Source organism: Hemitrygon akajei, chromosome 8, assembly GCF_048418815.1.
Source record: "Hemitrygon akajei chromosome 8, sHemAka1.3, whole genome shotgun sequence".
NCBI lineage: Eukaryota > Metazoa > Chordata > Chondrichthyes > Myliobatiformes > Dasyatidae > Hemitrygon > Hemitrygon akajei.
In genome coordinates, this window is record NC_133131.1 from 161,481,954 (window position 1) to 161,495,209 (window position 13,256).

The window sequence follows — 13,256 nt, forward strand, 5'->3', positions numbered from 1 at the left end:
ACAGCTAACTACTTCGATGTAAATGTGCCAGCTTGTTTTTCTTTGGAATATCTTGAATAATCCTTTCGTTGCCTGTAACTTTCATTTAATTGAAGTTTCTTCCCTAGTTATTCCCTGTCACATTCCTTTCCTTGGAATGGTTTGAACCTATGCCGGGAGAGTTCTGTGATGCCTTATAATGAAAGATGTAAACAAAACATGTTTTAGTATGTGGCTCAACATTGAAAGATGGCAGAATGGTTGACAGGGGAATGTGAAAATGAAGCTTTCCTGATGTGTATGGTGTGGACACATGGACACACCCAATAAAATTGATGGGAAGGAAAATGGAACTCCTTGCTGTTTCCTGCTTGTAAGCTAATGGTTTTTAGAGTCCTGCTGAAGGGTCTCGGCCCTAAAACATCAGTTGTACTCATTTCCATGGATGCTACCTGGCCTGCTGAGTTCCTCCAGTATTTTGTGAGTTTTTAGAGTAATTGTAATGCTTTTCTCATGCACCATCTGAGATCTTAGCCAGAAGAGCAGTTCAGGGGCTGAATCTTCAGCTATTATCATCCACCTGCCACAGCAAGGACATAGATTCACTGTTGTAACCACTATTCCTGCTAAGTTGCATGGGTGTGCAGTCCTGCAGTAATGGGAAATGTTCCCGTGCACGGTACTTGTTGCTGCGCACCTGGAACTTTCTTCTATATAATGTTAATACAATTAAATACAGGGTATTTCAAAATTATGTTTTCATGAATATAATGCATAAATTTTCTAAATAATATACTTACCACAACCTTTACGTTGAAGCATTTTAGAGCTTTAACCTATTTACATAAATGTCTGTGCTTCCAGTAACAACAGTTACAAATTATAACAATAAACACAGAATGGAAATGGTAGCTCATTGTTAATAAACTATCACCCTCTGAATGCCGACGCCATCTAGTCAAAACATTTTATGTTTGCCATTGTGCCTGTCATTTGCTTTGACTGCCTGACATTGTTTACTTGTGATGTGAGCTGTGGTTTGTGTTTGTTTGATGTTTATATTTACAAAAAAAATTTAAGTGCCACTGACAGTAAAAAAAAATTTGCAATGATTGATCTGCACAACTGTATATAACAAAAAATGAGGGAAAGTTGGTTGTTGCTGTGTCCACACTCTTTGTGGTCATTCAAAAAAGTTAACTGTGATTTCTGTCTGGTCTTCAGGTGGATTCACATAGAATGTGACAAATCTTCAGAAAATAATGAGGCAAAAGAGTGCTACATCTGTACAATGTGTAAAGAAACAGAAGGTACAGAAGAAAATGTTCAGTCCTCCGATAATGGGATTGTTGACTGTATCCTAGAAACTGAAGCAGGTAAGGGCATTAAAAGTGTTTAATAAGTATATTTAAAATGAAAATTGAATGTCTTATGGTTGAGACATGAGGTAAATTATTTTTGATGTTCGTCAAAGTGTCACATGCATGTTTATGGTGTTAGCAATGTTTTTCAGTAAGCTAGAGTGCTTGTATAGAACATTCACGATTGTTCAATGCCATTTCCAATACACAAGTATAAAGAAGAACAAGATAATCGTTACTCCCGATCAGATGTCCTGATGAAGGGTCTCAGCCTGAAACGTCGACAGCGCTTCTCCCTATAGATGCTGCCTGGCCTGCTGTGTTCCACCAGCATTTTGTGTGTGTTGTTATATGCATTGTTTGTATGCCCATAAAGTGATGCTAGGCACAGGAGTGACTCTGATGGGAAATGATAAAGTAGTGGTAGTGGTGGGGGTGGGGTGTGGTGGGATAAATAAGTGGGTGGAGGTGTTGATCAACCTTATTGCTTGATGGAAATAATTGATTTTGAGTCTGGTGGTCCTGGCGTGGATGCTACATAGTCATCACCCGGATGGTAGTGGGACAATCATGAATAGGATGGATGGGATCCTTAATGTTACTATCCCTTTTCTGGTGCTTTCTGTGTATGTCTTTGATGGGTGGTAGGCTGGTGGTGGTTAGTCATTGGGCAGTTTTGACTACCTGTCGTAGAGCCTGCCTGTCCACCACTGTGCATTTTCTGTACCAAGCAGTGAATCAGTATGTTAGGATGCTTTCTGCTGCACATTTGTAGAAGGATGTGTCATATTGTTAGATTAAATTTGATTATAAAATTTGGTCTATATATAGTACATTCCAAACTTTATTAGGATCACAGTCTGATTGCGTTCTTCTATCTTTGAATTTCTCCTCCCTACCCAATCCTTATTCCACTATAAGGGAGAAGTGTAAATATAGCAGATGCAGAAAGATGATCAAACATCCATTTTCACGTAAATCTCTGTAAATGCTAGTTGGAATCAGTTTTGTCATACACATGTCTGACAGCTAGTGGATGACTGCAGTTGGTAAGATTAGTGAGTCATTTTAAAGGGAACACTAAAAGCACATGCTTTCTAGACATGAATTGCTTTGAACCGAGCAAAGCAGCCTTGATGAATTTGAATGACAATACTGATGGACCATCAGCTTCCCTAAGTAGATTAATGGATCTTGTGCTTTTTTTCTGATGCCCATAGTAAACAAGCCCCAAAGTACACAGTTCCATGAAGAGCAGTCTTTTGCTGTTTTAATCAGTGTCCTTTGCCATAGCTGTATACTGTTATAAATGGTACTTGTGTCTAAAGAATAGAATTCCAAAGAAAATTACAGTGAAGAGATATTAAGCAATTCCTGCGATAAGTAGTGTGCTGAGATGAGAAAGGTAGTAGAGTTGTTTCCTCACAGCTTAAGTGGCCTGGAGTTCAATCCTGGCATTTGTGCACTTTGCATAGTTGCCTGTCACCATAAGTTTTTCTTCATTTGTTTCCACAGATGTGAAGGTTAGCAGGCTAATTGGCCACTATCAGTTATTCCAGGTGTGTAAATGAGTGGTAAAATCAAGGGAGAGCTCAGAATGTGAGAGGAAAGCACAGGATCGATATGTGATTAACTTCATGATCAATGGAGACTCTAGTCTAGGATGCAAAACTGGGCTGAGAAGTGGCAGCTGGAGTTCAAACCAGATAAGTGTGAGATGGTTCATTTTGGTAGGTCAAAAATGATGGCAGAATATAGTATTAATGGTAAGACTCTTGGCAGTGTGGAGGATCAGAGGGACCTTGGAGTCCAAATCCATAGGACGCTCAAAGCTGCTGTGCAGGTTGACTGTGTGGTTAAGAAGGCATATGGTGCATTGGTCTTCATCAACCGTGGGACTGAGCTTAAGAGCCGAGAGGCAATGTTACAGCTATATTAGACCCTGGTCAGACCCCACTTGGAGTACTGTGCTCAGTTCTGGTCACCTCACTACAGGAAGGATGTGGAAATCATAGAAAGGGTGCAGAGGAGATTTGAGCAGCGGAAGATGAGAGGTGACCTGATGGAGGTGTACAAGATGATAAGAGGCATTGATTGTGTGGATAGTCAGAGGCTTTTTCCCAGGACTGAAATGGCTAGCACAAGAGGGCAGTTTTAAAGTGCTTGGAAGTAATTACAGAGGAGATGTCAGGGGTAAGTTTTTTTACACAGAGAGTGGTGAGTGCGTGGAATGGACTGCTGGCGACAGTGGTGGAGGCAGATACGATAGGGTCTTTTAAGGGACTCCTGGATAGGTACGTGGAGCTTAGAAAAATAGAGGGCTATGGGTAACCCTAGGTAATTTCTAAGGTAAGGACATGTTCAGCACAGCTTTGTGGGCCGAAGGGCACGTATCATGCTGTAGGTTTATAAAAGGCCGATAATGCTGAGCCTTTAAAAGACACTAATCAGGCCTCACTTGGAGTATTGTCAACAGTTTTGGGCCCCGTATCTCAGAAAGGATATGTTGTCATTGGAGAGAGTCCAGAGGAAGTTCATGAGGATGATTCCAGGAATGAAGGGCCTGTACTCACTGGAATTTAGAAGAATGTGAGAGGATTTCATTGATACCTACCAAATATTTGAAGGGCTAGATAGTGGATATGGAGAGGATGTTTCCTATGGTGGGTGTGTCCAGAACTAGAGGAAACAGCCTCAAAATTGAGGGACGACCTTTAGAATAGAGGTAAAGAGGGATCTTTTTAACTAAAGAGCAGTAAGTACGTTGAAGGCTGTGCCACTGACTGTGGTGGAGGCCAAGTCTGTATGTATATTGAAGGCGGAAATTGATCGTTTCCTGATCGGTCAGGGTATCAAAGGATATGGTAAGAAGGCAAGGGTTGAGTGGGATCTGGGATCAGCCATGATGGAATGCCAAAGCAGATTTGATGGGCTGAATGGCCTAACTCTGCACCTGTGTCTTATGGTCTTATTAAGTTATTCATGAATTGACATGCAGATTCAAAAGCAGATCTGCTTCGGTATTGATGAGTATCACTTCATCTGCATACATGCTCTTTCATTTTTGACATAACAGCAGGTTAGTTTAAGTTAGTTTAGTTGCAGTTTCCATTTACTAACATAAACATATGAATTATACAAATATATGAAGTGCATCTGTAGTAGAATAGCTAATGCATTAATGATAAAGATGATTGCATTTAGAACATAGAACAGTACACCATAGGAACAGGCCTCACAGAATAGTGCTGCATCAATTAAATTGGCAATCAATTAATTTGCTATGGTTACGAATCTAAGCTGCCAGTGGATCAGTTGTGCTGCGGAAATTACATTCATACTGGCTCCAAGGAATGTTGACCTAAATATGCTCAGAGTGGCAAAAGAGCATTCAGGATGACCGTCAGTACTTAATTCCTCCACAGGTTGTGATGCGCTAATCTATAGAAATAGTCGTCATAGAAACGGTGATGAATTTACCATGCATATGAGATAAATTATTATGTTAAGGCTTGCTGAATTTAAAAAAAATTCTTAGGACATCCTAATTGACAATTTGTATTAAATTATTTTTGTCCCTCCAGCCTTCAGCAGGCTGAGGGTAGCAGACACCAACAGAATCAACAAACTCACTCGTAAGGCAAGTGATGTTGTAGGGGTGGAACTGGACTCTCTGACGGTGGTGTCTGAAAAGAGGATGCTGTCCAAGTTGCACGCCATCTTGGACAACGACTCCCATCCACTCCATAATGTACTGGTTAGGCACAGGAGTACGTTCAGCCAGAGACTCATTCCACCGAGATGTAACACTGAGTGTCATAGGAAGTCATTCCTACCTGTATCCATCAAACTTTACAACTCCTCCCTCGGAGTGTCAGACACCCTGAGCCAATAGGCTGGTCCTGGACTTATTTTTTCCACTTGGCACGATTAACTTATTATTATTTAATTATTTATGGTTTTATATTGCTATATTTCTTCACTTTTCTTGGTCGTGTGGCTGTAACAAAACCCAATTTCCCTCAGGATCAATAAAGTATGTCTGTCTGAAATTTTCCGACTTATTCATTTAGTTAAGCTTTAGAGAGTTCATGAATTTTTTTTTCTTATTTTTCAACCGAACTTAGTAATGCGCCATTGAATCCTGGTTCTGCATTGCATAAAATGCTTTAAATATGCAGCAAATATTTGCAGTATCGCGTAGTTTCACTCCATTCTCTGTTAATTGTGTGAGGCTGTGAACTAGTACGTTGGGGGATTCAATATAATGTGGGAAGGAATTGCTGTTTTCTTTCTTCCACTTGTAGTAGGTCATATAGTTAGTATAAACAAGTTAAAATTTTGCTTTATTTTTACTTCAAGTTAGTGTTTTCTCAGGCATCACATGATAAAGTAGCTGTACAAGTCTGCGGCTCAGCAGCATTTATTCTGTGTTGCAGTGTACGTGTATTTAAAATATAACTGTCCCAAATTAACATGCCTTAGTAACTCGCACAAATGTTGGAGGAACTCAGCAAGTCAGGCAGCATCTGTACTACTGAACAAACAGCCGACATTTCAGGTCCAGATCTTTCAGGTGAGGAAGGCAAATGCAATATTTGCATTCATTTCAAGAGGTCTAAAATATAAGAGGAGGTTGTGATGCTAAGGCTTTATAAGGTGCTGGTGAGGCCTTGCCTTGAGTATTGTGAACAGTTTTGGGCTCCTTACCTAAGAAAAGATAGGCTGGCATTGGAGAGTGTTCAGAGAAAGTTCACAAGGATGAATGTGGAAATGAAAGGGTTATCATATGAGCAACATTTGATGGCTCTGGGCCCATACTTGCTGGAATTTAGAGGATGAGGGGAAATCTCATTGAAACCTTTCGAATGTTGTAAGGCCTAGGTAGAGTACCGGTAGTTGTGGATAGGATGTTCCCAATGGTTGGGTAGTCTAGGGCAAGAGGGCACAGCCTCAGGATAGAGCAAGCAAGCAGGTTTAGTTGTTTAGCACTTTTCAAACACAAGGCAGTTCAAAATGTTTTACATAGAACAAGATATAAAAATCAAACAATAGAAATTCAGACAATATGAGATTAAAATCACACAAAAATAGATGATAAATAGAAGTTACAGTGCAAGTAATTCTAATTAAAAGCTACAGCGAAAAGAAAAGTTTTAAGCCTCAGTTTAAAAGAGCTTAAAAATTGGGGCAGACTTCAGATCCTCTGGAAGGTTATTGCAGATATGTGGAACATAGTAACTAAGAGCTGGTTCATCATGTTGAGTTTTGACCCTGGGGTCATTAAGTAGACCTGCCTTAGCTGACCTGAGAGCTCGGGAAGTTTCATAATGCATCAAGAGATCGGAGATGTACTTTGACCCTAGACCATTCAGTGCTTTATAAATCAGATGTAATATTTTAAAGTCAATCCTCTGGATGGGAAGCCAGTGTAGCAATCTGAGAACTAGAACTGGAAAGATATGTTCTACTTTCTTGGTCTTAGTGAGGACTCTAGCAGCAGTGTTCTGAATAAGCTGCAGCTGTCTGAGGGATTTTTTTACAGAGATATGTGAAAATGCCACTACAGTAGTCAAGCCTACTAAAAATAAATTCATTGGCAAGTTTTTTTATAGGGTCCGTGCCCCCTCCTCCTTCAGTCCTGATGAAGGGTCTCAGCCCGAAATGTTGACTGCTCATTTCCATGGATTCTGGCCGACCTGCTGAGTTCCTTCAGCTTGTTTGCACATAAGTCCTTTAACTCTTGCTATATTTTTAAGATAGTAATAGGCTAAAGTTGGCTTAATGTTTCTGGCTTGGTTTGTGGTGTGTAATGACAGGGATTCTAAATGAGTGCTGACTTTTAATTGTTCTTTTTGGCACTAAAATAATTATTTCAGTTTTCTCTTTGTTTAATTTTCAGGAAATTTTGGCTCATCCAATCAGTGGTTTGTTCAATACAGTTTTTTTTAGTGATTGTATGGGACCATAGTCACTTGATGCCACTGTTATATAAATCTGAGGGGTGTCCATTTAAAACAGAGTTGCAGAGTAATTTCTTTAGCCAGGGCATGGTGAATTTGTGGAATTTGTACCACGAGCAGCTGTGGAGGCCAGGTTGTCAAGTATACTTAAGGTGGAGATTGATAGGTTCTCAATTGGCCACGGCATCAAATGTTAAGGGGGAGAAGGCCAGGGAGTGGGCCTGAAGAAGGTAAAACAAAAATGATCAACCATGATTAAATGGCAGAGCAGACTCAATGGGCCAAATGCCCTAGTTTTGCTCCTATGTCTTATGATTTTCTTTGGGACTGGAAAAGAAGGGGGAAGGTGCCAGAATAAAAAAATGGGGGTAGGGGAAGGAGGATAGCTAGATACGTGAAACCTGGTGATTGAGAAAGGAATACTGAAAAGCTACAAATACTGGAAATCTGAAGTAAAAACAGAAAATGTGGATATTCTCAGCAGGTCGGGCAGCAACTGCATTGAGAGAAAATGAGTTGAAGTCAGGTGAAACGTGCTTTCTAAGGATGTTGATTTGTTGTTGGTAATGTTAATAATAGAAAGAAAATAGCAAGAATAGAGATGAATAAAAATAAACAGAACTGTTGATAGCAGAACACAGCATTTTCCTGAAGTATTCTGTGACTGTGGAGAGGAAAACTGAGTTGGTGCTAAGGTCATCGACTTGCATCGGAACTGACCAGTGCTGACATAGACATTTGAACTTTCTATTTAGTGTCAAGTCTTGGAGACTTCAATTGTCTCAGCAAATGATATTGTGCTTTATTTGAACACCGTAATAGGCTAAACACAATGTGCTCAGAGTAGGAATGATTTTTAGATGTTTCCAAGGGATTTGAAAGCCACAGATGCATTCTCACAGGAAACCGAGTCATTTAGCCTAACATCTGACATTAGGAAAAAGCTGCATTCCATTATTGAGCTAATAGAAGGATGTCCTAAAAATGTAAGATAGAAAGAGATCGAGATAATCAGCTCTGAACCTGAAGAGAGTACAAAAGTCATTCCTTAGTGGAGAAGAACTAAGGGAAATAGAGAACCAGGTGTATAGCGGCCTATGCAGATATTACTAAGGTAGGCACCTGTGAGTCTGTTAGGGTCATATACTGTGTTCAGTGCTTCTGGTGTGGCCTGTATAGCAGTGTGACAAGAAGTTGATGGGGAGACCGCTTTGCTGAGCACCTTTGCTCCATACACCAGAAAAAGCGGCATCTCCCAGTGGCCACCCATTTTAAATCCACTTCCCATTCCATTCCTATATGTTCATCCATGGCCTTCTCCACTGTCATGATGAGGCCACACTTAGTTTGGAGGAACAACACCTTATGTTCCGTTTGGGTAGCCTCCAACCTGATGGCATGAACATCAATTTCTCAAACTTCAGGTAGTGCCTCCCCCCCGAACCAACCATTTCCCATCATCTTTTCCCTCTCACCTTATTTTCTTGCTTGCCCATTGCCTCCCTTTGGAGCTCCTCCCACCTTTTCTTTCTTCCTTGGCCTTCTGTCTCTTTCACCAATCAACTTCCCAGCTCTTTACTTCATCCTTCCCCCCCCTCCAGGTTTCACCTATCACCTTGTGTTTTTCTCTCTCCTCCCCCACCTTTTAAATCTGCTCCTCAGCTTTTATTCCCTCCAGTCCTGCAGAAGGGTTTCAGCCTGAAACGTCAACTATACTCTTATCCTAGATGCTGCCTGGCCTACTGAGTTCTGTCAGAATTTTGTGTGTGTTGCTTGGATTTCCAGCATCTGCAGATTTTCTCTTGTTTGTGATGAATTTAATAGGGATAGTTGGTGTGTCTTTTTGTACAGAAGGCCCTGTCTCATATTTGATATGCTTTTTTTTTTAGAAAAAAAAATTATGATTGTTTTACAGTAGATAGAGCATGGATATTGTCTGCATAGACTTCAGTAAAGTGTATGATGAGATCCGTTATGGTAGGCTGGTCCAGAAAATTAAGTTAGATGAAACCCAAGATGAATTTGTAAATTGGATTCAAAATTAGCTTGGTTGTAGAAGACAGCAAGGTGGTGAAGTGTTTGTCATATACATTAACAATTTGCATGCATAAGTGGTGGTCTGATTAGTAAGGTTGATGATGTCATGAAAATTGGTGGAGATGTGGATTATGAGGAAAGTTGTCACAAACACACCAAGCTATGGATCAGTTAGAAATTTTGGCAGTGAATTGGCAGATGGAGTTTAATTTGAGTGAAGCCCCCTTACTTCCTGGGCATCTCAGGAAACAGCTTGTTAGTCCTCACTGGCAGTCTCCCAATACTCTGCTGAAAAACCCACCTTTCACCGGCCTCGTGCATCTAGGGTGTATGCATTTCGGTCCTGCTAAATCCGTGACATCGGGATGTCTCGTCTATCCAAGTCCTGGTTTGTGTGAATGCTGTGTGACTTGCTGCCCTGCTACAGCTCGTTGCAGGAATTAACAGATTGCACGCAGCATACAATTAAAAGAATATGTATGAATATTAACATAACGAAAGAATTAGTGGAGAAAATAAAAGAAACAAAAAAGGGCTCAGCATAATTAAACAGTCAAATGAACACAGGTTGGAGCTCAAATCTTTCAAAAGTCATATTCACCGATCCCCAGTCGAATACTGCACCTTGCTCCATCGAATCATGGTCCCTTCCAGATTGAATCCTACAACTGGTTCTCTTCAGTATCTTCTCTCTTCACCTTCTGCCGTACAAAGCCAAAGACTCCCACCATTGCCAGGCACAAGAAAAACCTGCTCCCCCAGCCTTCCCTCCCGATTGAATGGCCCACATTCCTAAGCAGCCCTTATCTCTAACAATAGCCCAAACACTGTTAGCAGTGAAATCTTTAACAGGGCGTTATATGAGAAAGTGTGAAGTAATAATTTTCGGAAGGTAAAGTGCAAGAGGGAAGTATTCAGTAAATGGCAGTACTTTTGGGAGCATTGATTTACAAAGGAGTCTTGGGATGCAAATCCATAGCTCCCTGAAAGTGACAATGCAATTAGATAAAGGTGATAAAAATTCCATCCTTAAAGCTTCATAGATTAGGGCCGTGAATATAAAAGTTGGCAAGTCATGTTGTAGTTATGTGCAACTATGGTCATAATTGGATTATTGTGTGTGGTTTTGGTTGCTATATGATCAGTAGGAAATGGAGGCTTTGGAGAGGGTGCAGAAGAGATTCATCAGAATGTTGTCTTGATTAGAGTGTGATAGTTTATAAGGAGAGGCTGGCATCTGAGCCATACAGTAGATCGAATCTTTTCCCTAGGATGGAAATGTCAAATAGCAGGAGACATAGTCTTAGCTAAGAGGGGGAAAGTTGAAAGGAGATCTTTGAGGCAGGTTTTGTGCACACAAAGTAGGTGCCTGCCATGTGCTGCCAGGGAAGGTGGAAGAAGCGGATAGAATAACAACGTTTAAGAGACAGGTAGATGAGACGTGAACAGTTAGGGGAATAGAGGAATATAGATCATGTTGCAAGTGGATGGATTAGTTTAGATTGACATCATAGTTGGTGCAGATATTATTGTTTCTGTGTGTACTGTTCTATTATGAAATATCAAGAAAAGGATCATAAGCAGCACAGAATGACAACAAGGTGGAAAACTTACAATTTTTATATTTTTATTTGTGATAATACGTTGTATATTTCTGTTTTAGCTTCCACACTGGACTGTGCTTTCCTTTGGCAAGGTCAATGTAAAGTCCAAATCCTGCTATTAATTATATAATCCCATTCTCCTCGTCTCAGAAAAGTTTCGTCCTTTGTAAAGTCTTGATTGGTACTGGCAATTCCAACCCCTTAATGTGCCAAGTAAAATGAATAAAGTAAATTTGAAACAATAGGTTTTAGTGTTGTATAGTGTATATTACTGCTAGAACAAAATCATATTAAATTAAATGTTGGTGTGGACATGTTGGGCCGATAGGCTTTTTCAGTGCTGTATACCTCGGACTCTGACAAGATTTTTTTCAACTTAATCGTGATCAAGTATCAATTGACTTAATAACGGCTCAGTTTGTGCATGATATCTTCAGAAATTTATCATATTGCTGTATTTAGTTATGTTTCACAATTCAGTTTAGAGAGTTGCATGTGCCTGTGATGGCATTCTTGCTCTTTCTGTATACTACTTTGGCTTGGAAAGTACAGAAGCATTTGATTAAGTACTCATGTAATTACCTGCTCTCCTCTCCTTGAATAACCTGATTCCAGCCTCTAAGATTTGTCTTCATTGAACCATCGGTTTCTTTTGTCTGTGTTAGTTATGAGACAAGCTATGAGATATTGTATGTACCTTTTGTTATAGTGAACAAATTTAAATGAAGTAAAAGCCCTTGGCTGAAGTAAAGTTTTGTGTCTGACCAAATGTTTTTTAAAATTAGGGTAGAACTTCTAATTAATGTAGCCTAAGTAAGAATAATCTCTGGCTGACTGTTGTCTGCAGTCCATTTATCATGAATTGTATGAGTGACTGAGTGGAATGTATGTGAAGATCAAATATAATTGCCAAGTCGAGGGATTTGTACATTCAGCCATGTGTTGGTATTCCATGCTGCATGTGATAGCATTAAAGAACTCTTGTGGGCTACTATTAGCAATGATATGAAATTTCATGGTCTAGCATTTCTATTGTTCTTTTGAAGTTCAAAATAAGTTTATTATCAAAGTACATATATATCACCATATACAATCCTGAGATTCAGTTCCTTGTGGGCATACTCAATAAATCCATAATACAACAATAATAATAGAATCAATGAAAGACCACTCCAACTTCATTCGTAACAAGTAAGTGATCCTTTTTGGTTTGGTGAACACGAGCGTATCTTGGTCAGTACAAAGTGTTTCCAAAGATGATGTGCCATTGTAACAAATTTAGTGTACTTATGCAGGGTCTCTGTGCTCCATTTTCCAGCATCTGCAGTCCCTTGTGTCTTCGTATGATAGATTTAGCTTATCTACATTTAGCAATTAGTTCTCAATTTTTGGATTTTTTTGGAAAAGTTTTTTCTCAATGATGTTCTGATAAATATCTTAAGCTAACTTTTTTGCATTTTAAATGATTTAAATTCAGTGTTAGGTGTTTTTCTTTTCTGTTGATAAAACAAAAAATTGTTAATATGCAGTGTTAAATCAACAAATTAATTGGAGTTCGTGTGCTACATACATCACACTACACTTAGTAGAGTTGCTGATAATAGACATCAATTTGTTTTATTATAAACATTAGTTTTTATTTATTAAATTTCTAAACAGCAAATCTGTTACAGTCCTGCTGAAAAAAAAGGATTTTGAAGGTAGCATTTGGGCTTGTAATGCTAATATTTGTATTTTGAAATACATAGGTGTTCCTGGAATGAATGGAGCTGTTGAGGAACAGTTATCAAAAGAAGAGGCAGTTCAACAGCCAGACAACGGTATTAACCTTGCTGAAGATCAGAGTATTACAGTTAAGAAAAATGGTAGGAAGTTTATTAGTTTGATTTTCCGCCTTATGTTTTGAGAACTTTGACTGGCAGCATGATGTGAGGGTTAACTCCTCATATCTTCCAAGCACTCTTGCTTATAAGCGATGAGTGGAAAACATTAAAGTATTCCAGGAAAAGGTAATTTTTCTTATTATCATGTAGACTTTGGCTCCAACATGTCTTTAATTTCTTCATTTAATTTTAACTTTAAGATCATTTTTAATTTACTTCAATGAAATGAGAATAAATCTAAATACGAATTGATCTGCAGTAGATCCTGCAATCCTATTGATGGATTCAATGGTTTTCATAAGGGTTACATGTGCCTGAAAGTCTGTCACAAAGAATTAATCACAGCTTATATGATATCACAAGAAAACAAGCAGGAACAGGATACCAGGCCCCATAATCTTGTATTGGCATTCAATTTGATCACAGCTC

General features: G+C 39.3%; 1 protein-coding gene across 10 annotated transcripts in view; it reads left to right on the forward strand.

Annotated features, from left to right (window-relative positions):
- Nucleotides 1-13,256, forward strand: part of kmt2ca (lysine (K)-specific methyltransferase 2Ca) — a 469,037-nt gene that overhangs the window by 227,739 nt on the left and 228,042 nt on the right. For 9 of the 10 annotated variants that reach the window (XM_073054925.1, XM_073054927.1, XM_073054926.1 and 6 more), the window contains 2 exons: nucleotides 1,204-1,355; nucleotides 12,693-12,809. In XM_073054925.1, coding sequence (XP_072911026.1) covers nucleotides 1,204-1,355; nucleotides 12,693-12,809 — 269 coding nt within the window. The remainder of the gene's footprint in view (nucleotides 1-1,203; nucleotides 1,356-12,692; nucleotides 12,810-13,256) is intronic. The other variant, XM_073054930.1, reaches the window with a different exon arrangement.